Source organism: Dama dama, chromosome 20 (genome assembly GCF_033118175.1).
Source record: "Dama dama isolate Ldn47 chromosome 20, ASM3311817v1, whole genome shotgun sequence".
Taxonomy (NCBI): Eukaryota; Metazoa; Chordata; class Mammalia; order Artiodactyla; family Cervidae; genus Dama; species Dama dama.
This window is the reverse complement of record NC_083700.1, coordinates 90,778,523-90,799,779: the sequence shown is the minus strand read 5'-3', so window position 1 is coordinate 90,799,779 and position 21,257 is coordinate 90,778,523. Positions and strand designations below refer to the sequence as shown.

Genomic DNA, 21,257 nt, shown 5'->3' with positions numbered 1-21,257 from the left:
CAGCCAAAGGGCACTAATCAGAAGGGGAGCTCCCACATGCAGTTTTTCCACTCCCTTTCCTTGCATCCTGGAACAAGAGGAAACCTCATTGAGACGAATTCGGGTCTCAGTGGTCAGAATCCTGAAACCATGGCTCTGGGGTCGGGGAAGGGGCGCGGAGCCCAGCACTCCTGCAGTACAGATGGGGAGACCGAGGTCCAGAGGCCGGCGCTCCACCGCCCGCTGGGAAGAAGGGGGCGCGTCCTGCCTGGAGGGCCGCGTGGCGCCGGGGCCGCCCCCTCCTGCCTCCCGCCCCCGCGGCGCCCGCGCCCCCTGCCCTGCCTCTGCCCTCGCCACGCCGCGTGCTCCGGAGCGAGTCATGGTGGCGGCACGGGCGGCGGCGTGGCTGCTCCTGGCTGCGGCGGCCTGCGCGCCGCGGGAGCAGGACTTCTACGACTTCAAGGCCGTCAACATCCGGGGCAAGTTGGTGTCGCTGGAGAAGTACCGAGGCTCGGTGAGTGTCCGCCCGCCGGGCCTCGGCGCCGCCCCGCCGGACCCTGGCCGGGGAGCCGGGCGCCCAGGACCCTGCCGGATGGGGCTCCGTGGGGCTCGGGGGGTTCGGTCACCCAGCCCTGGCGCCCCGCCCCCACCCAGGCATCCCCCCGCCCGGGCGTGGCGCCCCCAGATCCTCGGCCGGGTCTGTCCCATGACTACGTGGCACAGCCCGGCGTGCGCGGTGAAACCCGAAACTCTGGCTGCTCGCGCCGATTTCCCTCCCAGCGCTTTTGGGCAGCGGGGCGCAGCCTGTCACGCACCGGTTTAAAAATTAACAGTAGCAGCCTTTGTCTCTCCCATCCCCAGTTTCCGCGACCGGAACAGAGGCAGTTAGCGATATTAAGTGCAGTGAGAACACTATGGAAATGAAAGCTCGGTGCGGAGGAAGTTATCATTTCAGAGGCACCGATACCTTACACATCATCTTTTAGAGCAGCGGTCCCCAACCTTTTTAGCACCAGGGACTGGTTTCATTAACGACATTTTTTCAGAGGGTGTGGGTAGTTTCAGGATGATTCAAATGCCTTACATTCATTGTGAACTTTATTTCTCTTATTATTACATCAGCTCCACCTCAGGTCATCAGGCAATAGAGCCCAGAGGCTGAGGAGCCCAGTGTTAGAGAGTACATTAAGGCCCAGAGATGGAGGGTCACACAGCGCTAGAAAGCAGGAAGCCTGGCGGAGAACTGCCCATCCATCTGTGGTCTCCTCTAGGCAAGCTTTTAAGGTGGCAGCTCAGGTTGAGATGGAAGAGTCATCCAGTCTAATTGCTACCTCCTTACAGAAGGGGCATCTCAGCTCAGAGAGGCCTTGAGAGAGGAAGTGTGCCTGGGTGAGTCTTTGAAATAAGAGTGAGTTTTAGCAAAACCAAGAAGAGCATTTCAGGCAAAGAGAACTGTCAGTGCCAAGTGGAACGGACTCTTTGGCACCCCATGGACTGTAGCCTGCTAGGTTTCTTTGCCCATGGAGTTCTCTAGGCCAGAATACTGGAGTGGATAGCCATTCCCTATTCCAGGGGATCGTCCCAACCCAGGGATTGAACCCAGGTCTCCTGCATTGCAGGCGGATTCTTTACCATCTAAGCCACCAGGGAAGCAAGGGTCAGAAATAAACAGCAAGAAGGGTGATGAGGGGTAGTGAGGTCCTCAAGCAGTTGTGCTTGAAGGAGTATAAAGCATGACACTGAAAGATGAGGCTGAAGAGAGTAGGGAGTGATCAAAAGGGGCCTTAAACACTTTATTCAGAGACCTAAATGTTTCACTGTGTGAAACGAAGAGCCCTCCAGTTCACTTCTCAAGGTAGACCTGGGTCTGTGTGTGGAAAGGGTATGGAGTTGGTCTCTAATGGACAGGTAGGCCCAGCCTCCAGGTTTGGATGAACCACACAAGAAAAGCTGTTAGCAATCTTCCAGGAGCAAGGCCATCTTCAATGAAGAAAGTACTCTCTACCCCTTGAAATTCTCAATTATGCTGGGAGTCCTGGGGACAGTAGCCCATGTCCAGGTTGCCCCCGTCCCCAAGGTATTGTGAGGTTCAAATGACGTGCAGTGTGGAAACCCCTGATAGAGTGTTCTGTGCTTGTGTTTCTTGGGCCCCAGCAGAAATGTCATCTAGAACTCAGGGAAACAGCCAGTCAGAGCAGGACCCCTTCCCATTCCAGCCTTCCCTTCCCCCTAGTGCAGCTCTTCAGAGAGCCCCAGGTTTAGCACTTGACCAGCTCTACTACTCATTAACTCATTTATTATTGAGCACCTACTATGTACTAAGTACCGTGCCAGCCCTGAGGGTACAGGGGATGCAACGGTGAACCAAGTGGCTAAGTTTCAATTTTAATAGAGCTTATATGAGGTTGAGAGGAGACATACAGGAAACAAAGAACAGAGACACAAACAATATAGTTTCTAATAGTAATAGGTAGTAAGGCAAAAACAGACAAAGACTGTTTTTCGAAGTAATAAGGCATCCAGGATATGAGGAACAAAAATCCTGGAAAAAAAATTATCCAGAAAGTGGTCCCAGAATTCTGAATGTTTTCGTCCTCTAGGTCATTGGTAAATCCTAAAAAGCACTGGAGTGAGAGGCCTAGAATTCAATCAGAAAGAAATTTAAAAACAAAAACAAAAAATCCACAAAGTCACCCAGCTGCTAAGAGGTAGAGTTAGAATTTGAGGCCAGGCAGTCCAGTTCCAGAGCCCATGTCTTAATCTCCAGCTTTAGAGGGAAACCAGGAACAGTCAGGCCAGGAAGCTGTAAATGATACTATGAATTAACCCAAGCTTCGTCTGCCCCTTTGGCAGTATGGTCATTCATTCACCTGCAAACAGCTACTGGCTCATTATGTGTATTTTACTATAGGTTTTTTTGTTTTTTAATTAGAAGAAAAAAAAAAAAACACTGGCTACCTTACAAATACTACGTGCCTGCCACAGGGAGACATGGCCATATGTGCCCTGGAAACATAGCCATGGGCAAAGTTGTATGACTTGTGTCCTCGGGCACCAACTGGGAGACAGTCCTTCAGACCAGTGAGGAGTGTAGAAGAATGCGTGACACTCAGGAATTCCTTTGCCTGTGCTGTGAGGTTATGTACATGTAGGCCTGAGTATAGTGTATGAGTGCTGCTTAGTCGCTCAGTCATGTCTGACTCTTTGCAACCCCATGAACTGTAGCCTGCCAGGCTCTTCTGTCCAGGGGGATTTTCCAGGCAAGAATATACTGGAGTGGGTTGCCCTGCCCTCCTCCTGGGTATCTTCCCAATCCAGGGATCACACCCAGGTTTCCCACATTGCAGGTGGATTCTTTACCATCTGAGCCACCAGGGATATGCCCCCAGTGTGAATGGTTTATTTATTTTGCATATACATGTGAGTTTGCATCTGTACTTATATATGTATATATATAAATTAACTGTGTGTATTTGGGTGTATCTATATTTTTGAAATTCCCAGGTGGTTCAGTAGTCAAGAATCTGCCTGCCAGTGCTGGAGACAGGTTCAATCCCTGAGTTGGAAAGATCCCCTGGAAGAGGAAATGGCAACTCACTCCAGTATTCTTGCCTGGGAAAATCCCATGGACAGAGGAGACTGGTGGGCTATAGTTTGTGGGGCCACAAAGAGCTGGACGTGACTGAGCACATACACACATCTGTGTTTTGGTCACTTTAAAGATAAGCTTTTTGGATTCAGGCATGGAAATAGAAGTAGGATTTCCCTCTTTCCAAAAATATGGGCAGACACACAAGATGTAGGTTAGAAATAAACAACCTTTAATGCTGTCAGCGCCCAGGGATCCAGCAGAGAAGAAAGAGGAAGACCTCCGACTAGTGAAGGGAGCTAAACAGGTCTCACCATATGGCATATGACGACAAACCAGCCACAGGCTGGGGCCCCAAGAAATGCATGAGGGAGTTACAGCTCAATCGTTCTCATCATCCAGCCCAGTGGTTCTCAGCTGGTGGTGATCTTTCTCCCCAGGGGACTTTCAGGAATGTCTAGAGGAGACATTTTTGATTAGTAAGACTAGACGTCTAGTGGGTAGAGGCCAAGGATGTGGCTAAACATTCTAAAGCCACCTCACAACACAGATTTTCTACCCCCAAATGTCAATAGTGCTGAGGTTGAGAAACCCTGCCCAGCCTGAGCATGTCCAGTGCCCTGAGCTGCCCCTGGCTCTCTATAGAGCCAACTCGTATAATCCTGCCACTTGTATTATTAAAAGGTGGCCAGATTGATAGGACTTGGCTGCCCAGATACAGGGTAAGATTTTAAATCCTGCAATAATATGTAACCAGAAGCTGAAAAATATAGCATTGGTGCCAAAATTGTAATTGCAGTCATATAATCGAGTTCCATCAGCCAGCTTTATGTTTATTACCTAAAGGCAATGAATAAATGTATTATAAGGCAATTATAAATTTAAAGGTTAGTCTAGTGAGAGAAGGAAGTGGTATTTGTTTGCTGGAGGGAGAAGGGCAAAAAAGGATTGCCCCGAGGTTCTTGAGATCCTTTTATCAAGAAAACCATGTCTGTCTATGTACCCATTACATAGGTGGTCATTTGTATGTGCACACTTACTCATTCACTCAGCACATACGTTCTAAGACTTTTCCATGTGTCAGCCCCAGTGAAGTGAACATAGCTCCTGCCCTCAGCAGGTTCACATTCTAGAAGGGAGACCAACAAGTATATAGGCAACTCCAATATAGAATGACGACTGCTAGTTGACTGAGCCAGAAATTAAACCCAGGTCTGCCTTTTCTGTCTCCTTTATCACCTCCTGATGGGAGTTCACCAGTATGTATGCGTCTCTCTGTAATGGTGTTCTGTGTTTGTGGGCATGTGTGATGTGTGCTAAAGTATCTTTGTGTCCTGGGCCATAGGCGGACCCATTGATGTCCATTGTGTGCTTATTCTGAGTGTTTATGTATGTGTATGCACACGTATCTGTAAGCCCCTGCATGTTTGATTTCATTTGTGCCTGTGTATATGTGTTTGTGTATATGTGAGAGCACTGTTTACATGTGTATACATTGTGTTCTTGCATATATGAGAGAAAGCTTTCATTGTTGAGGGGTCACACATGTGGGTATGTCAGGACATGTGCCTCTTCTCTGGGTTGTGTATGTGTTTGGGTTTTGTTTTTGCTGCCCAGGTGTCCCTGGTGGTAAATGTGGCTAGCGAGTGCGGCTTCACAGACCAGCACTATCGGGCCCTGCAGCAGCTACAGCGGGACCTGGGGCCCCACCACTTCAATGTGCTTGCCTTCCCCTGCAACCAGTTTGGTCAGCAGGAGCCCGACAGCAACAAGGAGATCGAGAATTTTGCCCGCCGCACATACAGTGTCTCTTTCCCCATGTTTAGCAAGATTGCAGTCACCGGCACTGGTGCCCACCCTGCCTTCAAGTTCCTGACTGGTGAGTCCTGCCTTTCCTTCACCACCCCTCAGCTGGCTGGGCAGCAGAAGCTACCGGCTGGCTGGGTGACGTGGGGCCCCTTCTAGATGCCCCCAGCTGGGTTGATGGTCTATTCTAGCACAAATCTTTGAGGATGAACTGAAGAATATTCCTGCCGAAGAATATCTCCACCCTTACTGCCTTGCAGTTTCCCCCAGAGCCACTCTGCAGGCTTCTCTGCGCTCCTGTTACCATCCACAGGGGCTCCTAGGAGGAAACTGGACTCTCAGATTTTAGCTTCAAACAGGGGACACCACATTCCTGGAGAAGGCTGGCAGGTATCTCCTGTCCTGAGTCAGAGGCAGTCAGTCTGTAGACCACAGGAGGGAAACCTTCTAAGCTAAAATACGAGCTCTTGGGAATTCCCTGGCAGTCCAGTGGTTAGGACTTTCACTGCCTTCCAGGGCTTGGGTTCAATGCCTTGTCAGGGAACTGAGATCTCTCAAGCTATCGGGCATGGCAAAAAAAAAAGCCCCAAAATACCAAAAAACAAAAAAAAAGGAAAAGATCTTAGTATTTGAGAAACAGATCTCTTCCCAGAAGCCTGAGAACCACAAAATGGGGTCATTAGCCAAGCTTGTCATTAAGTCCTGTTTCCTTTCTCAGGCCTTTCCCTTCCTTTGGGGGCTCCATTTTTGCCTCCTCCCACCTCCCACTCCATATCCCTTTGTGCTTTCCTATCCCTCACTGCCCTCCCCCCTAGCCCATTCACCTGAAGAGTACATGACAAACAGCAGTGTTGCAAACCAAAGGTCCCTTACTCAGGCAATTTGAATTTTGCTCTGTGGGTCAGTCCTAATATTCTTTTCCCCCCCTGTGTGTTTTTATTAGTTCCTTCCCAGTTCCCATAGTTATAGATCAAACCTGGCCGTGTTTTAGAAGCACCTGGGGAGCTCTTTAAAATACATTAGCCTGAGACCTACTGAAGCAGGACCCAAGAATCTGTTTAATTATAAGCACCCGCTCCACCACCACCACCATGATTCAGATGCAACCAGTCCAAGGACTAACATATGGGAACCGTTAAGATTAAATCAGGGACTTCCCTGGTGGTCCAGTGGTTAAGACTTCCCTTTCCAATGCAGGGAGCGCTAGTTCGATCCCTGGTGGGGAGAAGCTAAAAGTCCACATGCCTCGTGGCCAAAAAACCAAAACATGAAACAGTGTTATAATAAATTAAATAAATACTCCTTAAAAAAGAATTAAATCAGAGAATAGGTTATAGACTATGCAGTAGTTTGAGGTCATTAAAACTTTTTGTTTTTTTGCAGTCACACCATGCAGCATGCAGAATCCAAGTTCCCCAACCAGGGCTTGAACCTGTGTCCTCTGTAGTGAAAGCAGAATCTTAACCACTAGACTGCCAGGGAAGTCTCTGAGATCATTAATAAAGGAAGATCAGATATTGTCTTATCAGGCACTTCACAGAATTCTAAAGCAGTGGTTCTCAACCTAGGCACCACATTGGAATTTCCTGGAAAACTTTTAGAAAATATTGATGCCTGAGTCTTACCCCCAGAGATTCTTCCTTAAGTGGTCTGTGGGTATGGACTGGACATCGGGATCTTTAAAAGTTCTGCTGTTCATTCTAACTAACAGAACCAGGGCTTCAGGGGAGGGATGGATACTGCTAATGGAGTTCCAGGAGACGGAACACAGAGAAGCACACTTTGCTCTCCTTCCTTTTCTCTAGAGACTTCTGGAAAGGAGCCTACCTGGAACTTCTGGAAGTACCTAGTGGCCCCAGATGGAAAGGTGGTAGGAGCTTGGGACCCAACCGTGTCGGTGGAGGAAATCAGGCCCCAGGTTACAGCGCTTGTGAGGAAGCTCATCCTGAAGAAGCGAGAAGACTTATAACCACTTTCCCTCCTCTCCCCCATTCCCTCCCCCAACCGTGCATGAGTGACCAAAGCAAACTCAAATGGTGCTACCAAGGGAGAGACCACTGACTCTCCTCCACTCCTGTCCCCCCTACCCCATCACTCCTATTGGGGAAAAATTCTAGTAGCTTGATTATTTGAATCTTAGAGCAACCTCTAGGAACTCCTGACCAGTGAGAGTTCTTGACCAATGACTCACCAGCCGATAAGAACCTCTAACCCATGAAAATAGGCAAATAGAAGCATTTCAAACAATAATCTCCTACCTATAAAGCAGAGCCAATTCCTACCTCACAGGGCTGTTGTGAGGATGAGGATGAAAAGCCTATGAAAGTACCAAGGGCAGTGCCAGCTAACCAGGAGGCATTCAATAAATGGTTTCTGCTTATGTACCAAAAAATAAATTGTGATTAATAAAAACTTGAACTCAACATGAATTTATAGCCATGAGAATCCAGGCCAAACATTTGTAGCTGTTACTGTTTTCCTATGTATTTTGTTAAATTACAAAAGTAATACAATTCACTGTAAAATAATACAAGATGATACAAAATAAAAAATGAAAGTATCTCCCTCATTTTCTGTACTCTTGGTCCCTGGAGGTAAACTTTTAGCAATTTGGTACAAAGTCTTCTCAGACTTATTTTAATCAAACCAATCATTATTGCCCAATAAGAATTTACTGACCAAAATACACTTCAATTACAGGCAAAGGATGTGAATAGGTAATTCACTGAAAAATAGAGATGGATAATGAAGATATGAAAAGATTTTCAGCCTCATTTAAGTTGGAAAGATTTTGTTAAATGATAATACCTGTTGTTGGTAAGGATGCAGGGAAATGGGCATTCACATAAAGCTTCTGGTGGGATAACAAACTGGTACAGGTTTTTAGAGGATGACTTGTCAGTATCTTTTAAAACAAAATGTCTACATGCTTTGCTCCATTATTTCTCCTTTTAAAAGACTCCCAAACTGTGCAAATATGTGTTTACAATAATATATATGTACATTGTTCATTATAGTGAAAATTTTATGCAACCTCGTGTCCATCAGTATGGTTTGGTAGCAGATTATGACACAAAACCAAATGATACACTAGTACAGTTGTTCAAATGAATTAATTTCTGTGCTGAAAGTTGTCCAAAAGTGAAAAAAGCCCAGTTATAATGAACATGTGCACACACACAAAACAACATCCAGCATAAACAAAAATAATATTTTTATTAAAAATTTCAATGTTAAGTGAGAGAGAGAGAGGGAGAGAGGGATGTAGACAAAACTTAATTGTTGTTGTCTGTGAGGGCATGGGGTGGAATAACAGGAGTCATTTGCTTTCTTTGTTAGGTATTTTTGTAATGTTTACATTTTGTATGTAAAATATGTATTTCACTTTTATATAAATCTAAAAAAGAGTTATCTAAAAACTGAGGTGATGAGCAAAGTCACTGATCTATAATTTATTGGCCAGTGAGGATTTCATGTCCACTTCTCCCAGTCATTCTTCTAGAAGCAGGAGACTCAGATTCAAGTTCTGGTTGTATCCTTGACTCACAGACTGAGCAAATGGTTCCCTCTCTGCTGTCTTCCGTTTTCCCATTGGACAGTGAAAGGGTTGAACTGTGCTCACAGTCCTCAAAGCCTACTTTAATATTCCTTCCCCAAAGCTGCTAGAGTAAATGAAGGCTTTCTGTGGGCTGACCACAAACCACCCTGTGGTGGCCTCCAGCCTGTCCTTGCACATGGTTCTGCATGCCCTGGCTTGGCGCATGATCATTTCTGTATATACACGGGCACACACACACACACACAGGGAAACCCAGCTATCACAGAAATTTTTGTGATGAACATCTCAGAACCACATTCTCAATGGACGTCTCCCTGACCTCACCCTGCGTGACCTGTCAGCTGCATCTGACATTGCTGACTGTACTGCCCCTCTCCCTGACACGTTCTCTTCCCTCAGCTTTCCCGCCCCTGCCTTCTCTTGGTTTCCCCCGTCTCTCCCGGTGCTCCTTCCTTCTGGGTGTTTGTTGGTGACTCTTCCTCCGCTGCCCACTCCTTCCTGTTGGTCTTCCTCGGGCTTCTAGGCTGGTCCCTTTTCTATTTCATATGTTCTGCCACAGCCATCTCATTTTTTCTCAAGATCTTGACCACCATCCACACCCTGATGATACCTAAATCTCTACTTTGTATCTACGCCGGACTCATATCCACTTGCCTGTTGGGCACGACCAGAGACACCTCAATTCAGCGTCTCCAGAACTAAGCTCATCACCTCTCCCTGACACACCTGCTCTCCCTTCTCCACAGCCTTCACAAACCCCTTAAGCCCTTCCTTTCACACATCACTCACTTGCGCATTTACCACAGTCTCATTCTTTGTGCAACTGCCTTCCCTTCTCTCCTCAGCAGAGTGCTTGGCCCTTAGCAGGTTAAACTTAATTGTATGGGAAGCATTTTGAGCACTGGCTCCATGCCGTCTCTGCCTAGACCCTACCTGGAAAACCACAGACGAGCCAACAGTTTCCTGCAGGTTTGGAGTCCAGCTGAGGATTTTGCAGTCCCGATTAGACCTTCATTCCTAGGTTTTGTCAGTTTTCTGCTGTTCCCAAGCCCCCTCTAATGGGCAAGGGTTCCCTTAGGGAAAATCTCACTTTAAGTTATCAACTGTTACCTCAGTCATTGGTTAAGCAATATCTGCTAACAGGTTAGTTTTAAATTAATTCCTTGGTTATCAGCTAACACTTAAATAGTTAATATTTGATTTTCTACTAATGCCTTCATTATCTTCTAACAGTTTACTTGTAAGCCAAATACTGCATGTATTAGGTTATATCTTAGCACTTCACAGTTGAGTTGGAGAAGGATTCATTTCTGACTGTGGATACAGTAAGGGCCTCTGTCTTTTGCTGAACTCTCTTTTCACCTTCAGATGATTCTCATTCACTATCAACTGGTCCAGGTTTCAGAGAAAGAGTGGGCCCATCCTGACTGCTTTTTAACCTCTCCGAGCTGGACTAGAGTGTGGAGGGAGGAAAGCATGTGTCAGGGGAATTTCTGTAAAATTAGGGTTGGAAGGGACATTTGTTCATCAACAAATACTTCTTGGGCATTGCCTATGTGTCAAGTTCTGCATTAGGTTTTAGGGGTACATCAGTGAACAAAACACCCATGTCCCAGCTGTCATGGTGCTAAGAGAATAAAAGAAAATCCAAACATTAAACAAATAATTACACCAATTATTATACAATTATAATTATGATAAGCACCAGGAAGAAGTACAAGAAACTGTGACCATGTATAATACTGGAATGGGTGGTCATTCCCTTCCACAGGGGATCTTCCCAACCCAGGGATAGAATCCAGGTCTCCTGCATTACAGGCAGATTCTTTACCATCTGAGGCACCCCTACCTCTGCAGCTGGGCCCGTAGTAGGTGTTCAAAAGGCATATATTGACTGATTAGACTTCACTATCATCATCTACATCTATTTCTGGATGTCCTAGAGACTGTCTCAACCCCTGCCTCAGCTGGGTTCCCCCTAAAATCTCAAATCCTCCCATGAGAGAGGTGACCAATCTCAGTTAGATGGGAAAGCCTGGTCAGAAGGCCTTTCCTCTAATATCTTAGAATACAAGTGCTCCCTCTGAGCACATGACCAATTGCACCCTGCTGTTCATTCTCCAGAGGGGGTCCCAGGGCCACTGTCATCCCTGGTATTAGTAACAGTTGCATGGGACATACTTATATTTTTAAAATTACTAATTTTTCATATGATATTCAAATTTAACTAGCCATCTTGCATTTTATCTGGCAATGCTAATCCAGGATTGAATACCACACAATAGGAAGTTGAACTATATAGCCTTCTGATCTGCCTTGTAACTCCCAATGAAAGCAGACTCAGGATTAAAGTCCAAGAATTGAGAATACAGTTAACTGGCTAGTCAATATAACAAATGACACTATCCCCTTACTAGCTGTGTAACAGTGGGACAGTCACTTGATCTCCCTGAACCTCCATTGTTTCATCTAGCCAATAAAAAGAAAACCAAGATTTTACCTACTAGGTGCTGGACGCAGTGTTAGACACTTCTGTGTGTGTGCTGTCTCCCCTGGAATATTCAGACAAACGAGTGTGTGAAAAAGCACTTTGTAAGTGGAAGTGGGCTGTAAAATATGAAATAGTATTAGCATTAGTGTAGTAGCTATCTGCAGCTGATTTTCTTTACTGGAAACTTGAAGGGAAAGAAGCTTCCCTGGCTTGCTCTTATTGTAGAGAAAAAAACACTGTCTGGGATCTAGTGTCTAGGGCAATGATTCTTAACTAAGGGTGATTTTGCTCACCAGGCGACTTCTGGCAATGTTTGTAGACAGTTTTGGTTGTCAAACTACTCTGGTGAGTAGAACCAAGGATGCTGCTAAACATCCTATAGTACACAGGACTGTCCCCTACAGCAAAGAATTACCTGGCTTAAAATGTCATCTGGTTGAGAAATCATGGTCTTGAGTACTGCAAAACAGAATTTATATCCCAGCTCTGCCACTTAGCAACTGACTGACTCGTGGACTTTACTTCTCTGGGCCTCAGTGTCCTCTTCTGAGACCTTGGGGATATTAATAGCCCTGGCCTCATAGGCCTATTATGATGACTAAATGAAAATACACCCATAAAGCACTGGAGTACCTGATACCTAGTAAATATTCAGTAAATCATAGTTCTTCTTACAGTTATTTGGGTACTGCTCTTCCCATTTAAGGGCATCCGAGGTGGCATTAGAGGTAAAGAACCTGCCTGCCAATGCAGGAGATATAAGAGATGCCAGTTCAATCTCTGGGTTGGGAAGATCTCCTGGAGGAGAACATGGCAACTCACTCTAGTATTCTTGCCAGGAGAATCCATAGAGAGAGGAGCCTGCGGGCTATGGTCCATAGGGTCACAAAGAGTTGGACACAACTGAAGCAACTTAGCATGCATGCACACATATCCCCATTTAAAAGATAGGAAAGTGAGACTCAGAAAGAGGAACAGAGTTGCCTAAGGTCAAGAGAAAAAGCAGTTCTACTCATGGGGTTGACAAACATCACCAAGAATCTTCTGTTGACAAAGGCTGCAGTTTTCCTGTGTGTGGACCTAACGTGAGACACCAACCTTGCTCTCAGGAAAGTGGAAGGAAAAGGAGAACCTTTACTGAGTGCTCACATACCTATATCTAATATCTTAAGATAGGTATTATTATTTCCATTTTTACAGATGAGACTATGTGAGAAGTCTAAAGTCTCCCTGCAAGTCAGTTGCCAAGTAGCAATTGAAATCCAGGCTTGGACTTCTCTGGCGGTCCAGCGGTTGACTTTGCCTTTCAATATAGGGGATGTAGGTTTGATTCCTGATTGGGAAGCTAAGGTCCCATATGTCTCGTAGCCAGAAAAAAAAAAAAAAACAAACAGAAGAAATATTGTAGAAAATTCAATAAAGACTTAAAATTTTTTTAAAAACTAAACTCACTGTCCTTATTAATGACCAACTTAAAGAAATTCAGGCTGACGTGGTGCCGAAGTCCTTGCCCTCTCCCTCTATTCTCTGCTTTCTAGGCTGTGGTAACACTCCAGCAGGGATGGGGAGGGTCTAGGATCGGAGACTTTGATTCTGGGAGAAAGCCAATCACTCCAGGGTACAGCAGTCTTGAAGTAAATTGCAGAATTGGCTAATCTCAGGCTGAAAAATAACTGTGAATATGAAAAATGCTTGAAAACAAATAAAGTGCTGGACTCATGTCAGAACCAAAGAAGGACATAGACAAAGGCAGGGTTTGTTTCCTTGAACTTTGAGGACTGGAAGGCCCAAGACAAATCCTCAGTCAGTCAGTCAGTTCAGTTGCTCAGTTGTGTCCAACTCTTTGCAACCCCATGGACTGCAGCACGCCAGGCTCTCTGTTCATCACCAACTCTTGGAGTTTACTCAAACTCATGTCCATTGAGTCAGTGATGCCATCCAACCATCTTATCCTCTGTCATCCCCTTCTCCTCCTGCCTTCGATCTTTCCCAGCATCAGGGTCTTTTCAAATGAATCAGTTCTTCACATCAGGTGGCCAAAGTATTGGAGTTTCAGCTTCAGCATCAGTCCTTTCAATGAATATTCAGGACTCATCTCCTTTAGGATGGACTGATTGGATCTCCTGGCAGTCTAAGGGACTCTCAAGAGTCTTCTCCAACACCACAGTTCAAAAGCATCAATTCTTTGGCACTCAGCTTTCTCTACAGTCCAACTTGACTCACATCCGTACATGACTACTGGAAAAACCATAGCCTTGACTAGACGGACCTTTGCTGGCAAAGTAATGTCTCTGCTTTTTAATATGCTGTCTAGGTTGGTCATAACTTTCCTTCCAAAAGAACAAGCATCTTTTAATTTCATGGCTGCAATCACTATCTGCAGTGATTTCAGAGCCCAAGAAAATAAAGTCTTCCACTGTTTCCCCAAATATTTGCCATGAAGTGATGAGACTGGATGCCATGATCTTAGTTTTCTGAATGTTGAGCTTTAAGCCAGCTTTTTCACTCTCCTCTTTCACTCTCAACAAGAGGCTTTTTAGTTCTTCTTCACTGTCTGCCATAAGTGTGGTGTCATCTGCATATCTGAGGTTATTGATATTTCTCCCAGCAATCTTGATTCCAGCTTGTGCTGTATCCAGCCCAGCATTTCTCATTATATACTCTGCATATAAGTTAAATAAACAGGGGGAAAATATACAGTCAAATCCTAGTTTCTACCATTCCTGGCTGGGTCCTTGGGTGAGACAAACCTTGCTGAGACTCAATATCTTTATGTATAAAATACCCGTACATAGAATCATTTGTTCACTTATTAAGGGGAATTTATTAATTCTTCCTCTTCCTTTAACCTATATGGCTATGCAGATTTTGAAGGTGGCCAGCAGAAAGAACAAGAAGGAGTTGAAATCTAGCCTGAATTCTTACTTACCCAGCTTTGCCTTTGGCATAGAGCTATATCAGGCCAGAGGAAGGGGTACTTTTTTTTTTTCATTTGCACAAAAGCACATAAAAAACCAGGTGGCACAAAGTAGCACCCCTGCCATTGAGAACCAGGCCTTAGACTGAGTGTGGTGAAACCAGACCTGAAGCAGGTACGGTTTCTATCCTAGGGAGCCTATAGTCTGAAGCTGTGGTTCCTCAGTGATGTGATGGCACATGGAAGTGCTCAATGAATGGCAGACAGAACAGCAGATACTGCAAAAAAAAAAAAAGAATGGTACTCTGAGTGTTGGTCACAGAAAGGCTTTCTGTGGGACAGGGTGGGGGTGGTCTTCAAGATGGACCTTGGAGAGTATAGAGGAATAAGATAAGCAGAAAAAGGGAACAATATAGACAAAACTTGAGAAAGGAGGCTCCTTTCCCAGGTCAGATTGGCTGAAACACAGGCTTCCTGTAGGAGAGAAGAGGCAGGTATATTTGGAGAGGTATGGACAGTTTCATATTTTAGAGGTCAGACTAGAACCACTGGGGCTGCTTAAACGGCTCAGGTCAAGCCTTCAGAGGATCTCTCTGTTGATAAGTGTGTGATGTGAGAGAATCAAAATGCAGAGAAAAAAGAATCACGTAACTCCGCCTCAAAAGTCAAATGAATTCTCTTCTACCTTATTCTCTCCTACTGGAAATCCTAGAGAGTGTAACAAAACAAGGGGGAAAGAAAAAGCACCAACTGTAAAGGAAAAGTAAAACTGCCTTTAAAATGCTTGTGAGGAAATTTTTTCATGTTAACATAAAAAAGTCCTAAGAAGCCTATAAAAATGCTGTAGCTAATAGGTGAATTTAACAAAATCCCAGAATACAAGGTGAATATATGAAAATAAGTTGTGTTTCTATAAATTAGGAACAAGCAATCGGAAAATCACATTTTCAAAAAATACCATTTACAATAGCATCAAAAATAAGAAAAAGGGAAAAGTTTTACAAAATGTGTATAAGACCTGTACATAGAATAGTATAAAACACTGCAAAACAAAATAAATGAAGAGATATATACCATGTCCACGGATTGGGAAACTCGATATTAAGATGTTAATTCTCTTCAAATTGATCTATTGATTCAACGTAATCCTAAGCAAAATCCAAGCAGGATTTTGGGGGGTAGAAATCAATGAGTTGATATAAAATTGATATGGAAATGCAAAGAACCCAGAAGCACTAAAACAATTTTGAAAAATAAGGACAAAGTTAGAGGACTTATGCTACCTGATTTCAAGACCCACTTAGAAAGCTACAGTAATTAAGACAGAGTGGAACTGGCATAAGGATAGATTCAGATAAGGTCAATGAAATAGAATAGAGAATCCAGAAATAAATCTATACATACATGATTAATTGAGTTTTACCAAAGGTGTTTGAGAGAAAGGATAAGGAAGTTCCCAGGTGGTCTCATGGTTAGGATTTGGTGCTTACAGTGCAGATGCCTGAGTTCTGATCAGAGAACTGTTCTGATCAGAGAACTGTGATGTGCCAAGGATGCATGCATGCTAAGTCGCTTCAGTCATGTCCAACTCTTTGCGACCCTATGGACTGTAGCCTGCCAGACTCCTCTGTCCACGGGATTCTCCAGGCAAGAATACTGGAGTGGTTGCCATTCCCTTCTCCAGGGGATCTTCCCAACCCAGGGATCGAACCCCCGTCTCCTGCATCTCCTGCATTGGCAGGCAAGTTCTTTAACACTAGCACCACTGGGAAGCCCAAAGTTAAACATACATCTATTCTATTACCTCAAAATTCCACTTTTAGGATTCACCCAAGGTATATGAAAGCATAGGCACCTCAAAAAAGCATATATGCAAAATTTTGTAGCAACTTTATTCACAATAGTCCCAAGCTGGAAACAACTCAAATTTGCCTATGAACTGTTGAATGGACAAATTGCAGTTTTTAATATAAAGAGTATATTTCCATGTACTTGGCAATAAAAAGGAAGGAACTACTATCACATGCAACAATTTCTATTTATCGCAAAGGCGTTGTGGTGAGCAAAAGAGATCAGACACAAAAGAGAACATACTATCTGATTCCATTAAGACAAAAATTCAAAAACAGATAGAACTAATCTATAGGGAGGGAAAGCAGATTGTCTCAGGCAAGGCTAGGGTTGGGGAGGAGGGTTGATTGCACCCCAAGTGATGGTGACAGGTGACAGAAATATTCTGTATCGTGACTGCGGTGGTGGCTCTGTGAGTATAAACTCATCAAGCTGCACACTTGAAGTGTGTATATTCTATTGTTTGTATAATATACCTCAGTAAAATTGATTTTTTTAAAAAATCTCAAGAGAAACAGCATTGTATAGTAAGTAATAAAAGAAATTGGAAGGAATCTAAATGTTAAAGAAAATGGATAATAAGCCATCATATATTCAGTAACTGGGGAACTATACAGCAGCAAAAATGAATGAACCAGATTGAGCATACACATAAGTATGGACAAAGCTCAAAAACATAAGATTGAGTGGGGAAAAAAAAGACTCCAGAAGAAAACACTAATGTGATGTTATTTATTTGAGATAGAATCACATGTAAAGCAATTCTATACATTGTTCAAAGATCCACACGTACATGATAAATGCTTGAATAAGAACATAGAAATGATAAACACCAAATTCAGGAGAATAGTTGCAAGTGGAAGCAATTTCTTACCAGTAGAGAGTGCATGAGTGGTTCTTGTATTATTCTTTATGTTGTTTGTGTGCTTTAAAGATTTCACAGGAAAACAAACAACAAACTAACAAAAACCTAAACCCAAAGACCACCTCCAGTTGGGAGATGGTCTAGCTGGTATCAGGAGATCTGAGCTTTGGTCCAATTTGTCCTTGGACTTCATGTTCCAACCTGGCAAAGTCCCTTCTTTCAGGATGAGAGGCAGGAGCCTCACGCTGGGAAAAAAAAAAAGGGTAAGAATCCATCGTGGGTGTCAGAAGAGTGGTCGTGCCTAGTGTCAGCACTCAAAGGGAATTAATGCATGTCGGCATCCTTTCTTTGCTTCTCCAATGCAGTGACCTGCAAGCTGAAGGGGAGCCGGGTAGGGGATGGGGGAGCCCTAGGGGAGGAGTGTCGGGCGGGCACAGCTGGAGGCAGTAGGGCTAGAGGAGAGGGGCTGCTCCGCGGTGTCCAGAGACCAGGGACTCGCGGGTGGACCACCCAGGGAGCAGAATCGAACTCTCACCTCGGGCTGTGCCGGGGTCTTCAGCCTCCTTGTGGACTTCGGTCACTGAGCTGCGCGACCCTTTAACAGCAAGGGCGTGTCTTTCCAGACCCCCGAGGATCCGGCTCCGGAGCAAGGCTGCCAGGTCTAGAGCGCATTGTTTAGAGAACCACGCACAAGAGACTTCCAGTTACTGCGCCTGGTGCCAGGCCTCGAGCTCTCTCATCAACTACTGCCCTAACGCAGAGAGGGAAAGTGACCAGTCGAAGGTCACACCGCAGGTGATTGAAACTTGATACTTGTATATCCTTGGGCAAGTTACTTCACCTCTCTGGGTCCAGTTTTCCTATGGGTAGAGTGGGTAAAAAGTTGTGTGTGTATGTGTGTGTGTCTGGAAGACTCCATACCAAAGTATCAGTGGATATTTCTATGTGGTGAAGTTATGGGTGACTGTTATTTTTAATTTGGTTTATCCTTAGTTTTTAATTTGTTGTTTCATAATGAATATGCATTTAGTTATTTTTATTTTTATTAAGAGAGTAACAGCACAGAATTGTAAGAACTGAAGGAGACTGTGAAAAGCACTGAGCACAATTTCTAGTTCACAGTCTGTTCTCCATAAATGCGAGTTCTCCCTGCTCACTCTTCCCTCTTACACTTACCTGCCCTTCTGGTTGGAGACTCTGGCCCCCAGACCTCAGGTTGGGAAGAAGGTGTGGTGGTACAGAATTCTATTTACTAGCTGTGTAGCTTTGGATAAATCACTTGACCTCTCTGAGTCTCAGTTACCTTGTCTGCAGAATGGGAAGAAAAAACAAAGGAAGTTTTCAAGGACTATATGACATACAAGATGGGAAACTGCCTGGCATACAGTAGGTCTGCAGTGTCTGTAGGAAGGAACATGATGCACACGATAAAGGAACAAGCATTACAGTAGGTTCTAGACCAGAAGAGGTCAAAGATTCTAGCATAGATTCCAAAGAGCCCAAGGGGTCCGCGGGTAGAGCTCAGCGTGGGAGAGGTCCATGAACTTGGATTGAAAAAAGTGACATCCTTGTTTTCACTACCGCTAAGTCACATTTAGCATTTCCTTCTATCATGCACATAAGCAACGTCACATCGTATCAGCAGAACTTGTGACTTTGTCACCAGTGATGTGTGGGTGCTCAGTCGCTTCAGTCGTGTCCAACTCTTTGTAACCCTATGAACTCTAGCCTGCCAGGCTCCACTGTCTATGAAATTCTCCAGGCACGAATACTGGAGTGGGTTGCCATGTCCTCCTCCAGGAGATCTTCCTGACCTAGGGATCAAACCCACATCTCTTGAGCATCTCCTGCTTTGCAGACAGATTCTTTATCATCCGAGCCACCAGGGAAGCCCTGTCACCAATAGAAATCATAGTTATTTTTGTATTGCATTACAGTAGCAATATCTTCAAATCTTGTTTTTGTACTCATTCACCACCTCAAAATTAACAATAGTTAATAGATAAATCTCTATATCTTACTATTTAATATGTTAAAAAAGAACTAATTCACAAAATAACTATTTTGATAATGATTCTATATAATTGGTATACTTTGTAATTCTGATTTACTTTTTGTAGTTAAAAACATTCTTCTGAATAGGGGACCATAGTCTTCATCAGTGCCAAAAAGGACTGTTGGCTAGACAGACATGGTACTAGTTCCTCCTGGGCCACTGGCTGCTTTGTGACATGGGGCTTGTTATCTCTCTAAGGGGCATAATCATCCCTTCCTGGCTCACTCCACAGGGTTGCTGGAGAAACTAACTCTTGGCAGGAAAGGGTTTTGGAAACTGTTGGCAGCTTCCCAATTTGCCAAAAGCCAGAGCGGAGTGCTTTGTATCTCAGCTGAATCCCATGTCTTCAGGAGACCTTGCTCCTTTCCACAGGATTCCAAATCCTTCCTCTTTAATCTCTACCTGATAAAGAGGCCAAACTGCACCTCCCTTAGAGTATGTCGTCCAGTTCCCAGTTTGCAGAGATTCACAGGAGGAATTTTCTGGAGGATAAAACAATTCCTTCCAGTTTTCATATTCAATACTACCCCCTCAAAACTCCTTCCTTCTCCTTCAGATGGTGATCCCTTCCTGGCCATGGTCCCTGCATTTCCCCTCTTTCCCTGCCCTGTCCTAGATCATCTGTCTGGCTCCCATTCTATACTGTGTTTCTGGGCAGACCCAGATCTGATCTCTCTCAGGCGGCCCAGTGCCAAGGGCATGGCACACATTAGCATCTGAGGAGCTAGCCTGGATGAAGAAAAGGAACCTAAAGCACAGAGAGAAAAAAAGCAGAGCAGGGGTAGAGCTAGGGCTTGAGATCCCCTGATGCTCATTATTTATCCCATTCACATTGAAAGCAAGAGATAGAGGAACTGGGGACTCCCAAGGCATCACATCAGCTGTTTCCTACTCTCCCCACTGCTGTAAGAAATCAGGAGAGCTAAAGATTTTGTAATCGTGCGAGTTCCTGCTCATCAGAACAATGGGAGGTGTCAGATTCAGTGGCTTTCAAACCTTTTTGACCTGACTCAAAAGGAGAAATCCTTTTTACATTGTGATCTGGACCACAGTGCATACAGACATATATAACTGAAACATTTTATGAAAGAATACTTAGCTTTACTATTTGCAGTATAGTTTTTCTATTCCATTAATTTTTTTTTCTTAATGCTAGCTGTAACTCATCCACTGATTACATGATTCACAGGTCCTTTTCAGCCTGAGCACTCAGTGATTGACTGAATAGGAATTATTGACAACTAAAGTCCAACAGTCCCTAGTCCTGGCTCAGTGTAACTGGGCCAAACTGTGCATCTTAACTTAGAGCCTGGGTCTCCCCAGTGTACCCTGACTGGACAGACATAATCTGCAAAGGCTTCCTATAGCTCCTTCAGACTGTAGGAAGGAACGTCTTCTGATCCTAATAACACTAACCTTGTGATCTGGAAGGGTTATGTGAGAGTGGTCAGGCCTATTGGCTTTGCTCCTGGGTGGGTGGAGTTACCATCTGAACATCCACCAGCCCCCTTATCCTAGGCCAGTGTGGGAGAGAGTGTGGACAGGGGCGTGTGAACACGTCAGTGCATGATCTAGCTGCTCAGGGAAAGGAAGTTGCAGGCAAGGAAGCCAAAGGATGACAAGATGTAAAAGTTACTGAAAAAGAGGCGCCGTGGAAACCCCGGAAAAATGAAGGGCTTGGGAACAAGAAAGACCCAGGTTAAAATCCCATGGGCTTAAGAGTTTAGGAAAATGACTTTCATCTTACCCTAAGCTCTCATTTATAAAATAAGTTTGAAAATCCCTGGTCCTCTGGGTTGTTGTGACGGTTAAGGGAGATCGTGTATTAATCATACCTGCACTGACCCTACTGTGGGTCGATGGCAGGTCCCTCGTCTGTGTCCAACACTAGCCTGAAGCTGCCCGGGGATTCCCAGTGACCCCCGCAGTGCGTACCTAGCTCAGTGGCCAGTGCTCAGCACAGGTGTGGAATCCAAGCCGGTGACTTCGATTCCCGCTTTGCCACCCCGGACAAGGGCTGTCTCTCTGAGCACCCAGCGCCTAAGTGCGTTCACCGGGAACGGAGTGGGGCCGGTGGGAGCCGCGGGCAGAGACCAGCGGCGGCTCTCTCGTCCCGGCTCCGCGAGTCGCCCCCGGCTCCGCGC

General features: G+C 44.9%; 1 protein-coding gene across 1 annotated transcript; it reads left to right on the top strand.

Annotated features, from left to right (window-relative positions):
• The first annotated feature begins 307 nt into the window (after positions 1–307).
• GPX7 (glutathione peroxidase 7) lies at positions 308–7,943 on the top strand. The gene is made up of 3 exons (XM_061121880.1): positions 308–493; positions 5,186–5,447; positions 7,180–7,943. The coding sequence occupies exons 1-3, from the start codon at positions 359–361 to the stop codon at positions 7,341–7,343; spliced, it is 561 nt and encodes a 186-aa protein (XP_060977863.1). The 5' UTR covers positions 308–358; the 3' UTR covers positions 7,344–7,943.
• The last annotated feature ends 13,314 nt before the right edge of the window (positions 7,944–21,257 follow it).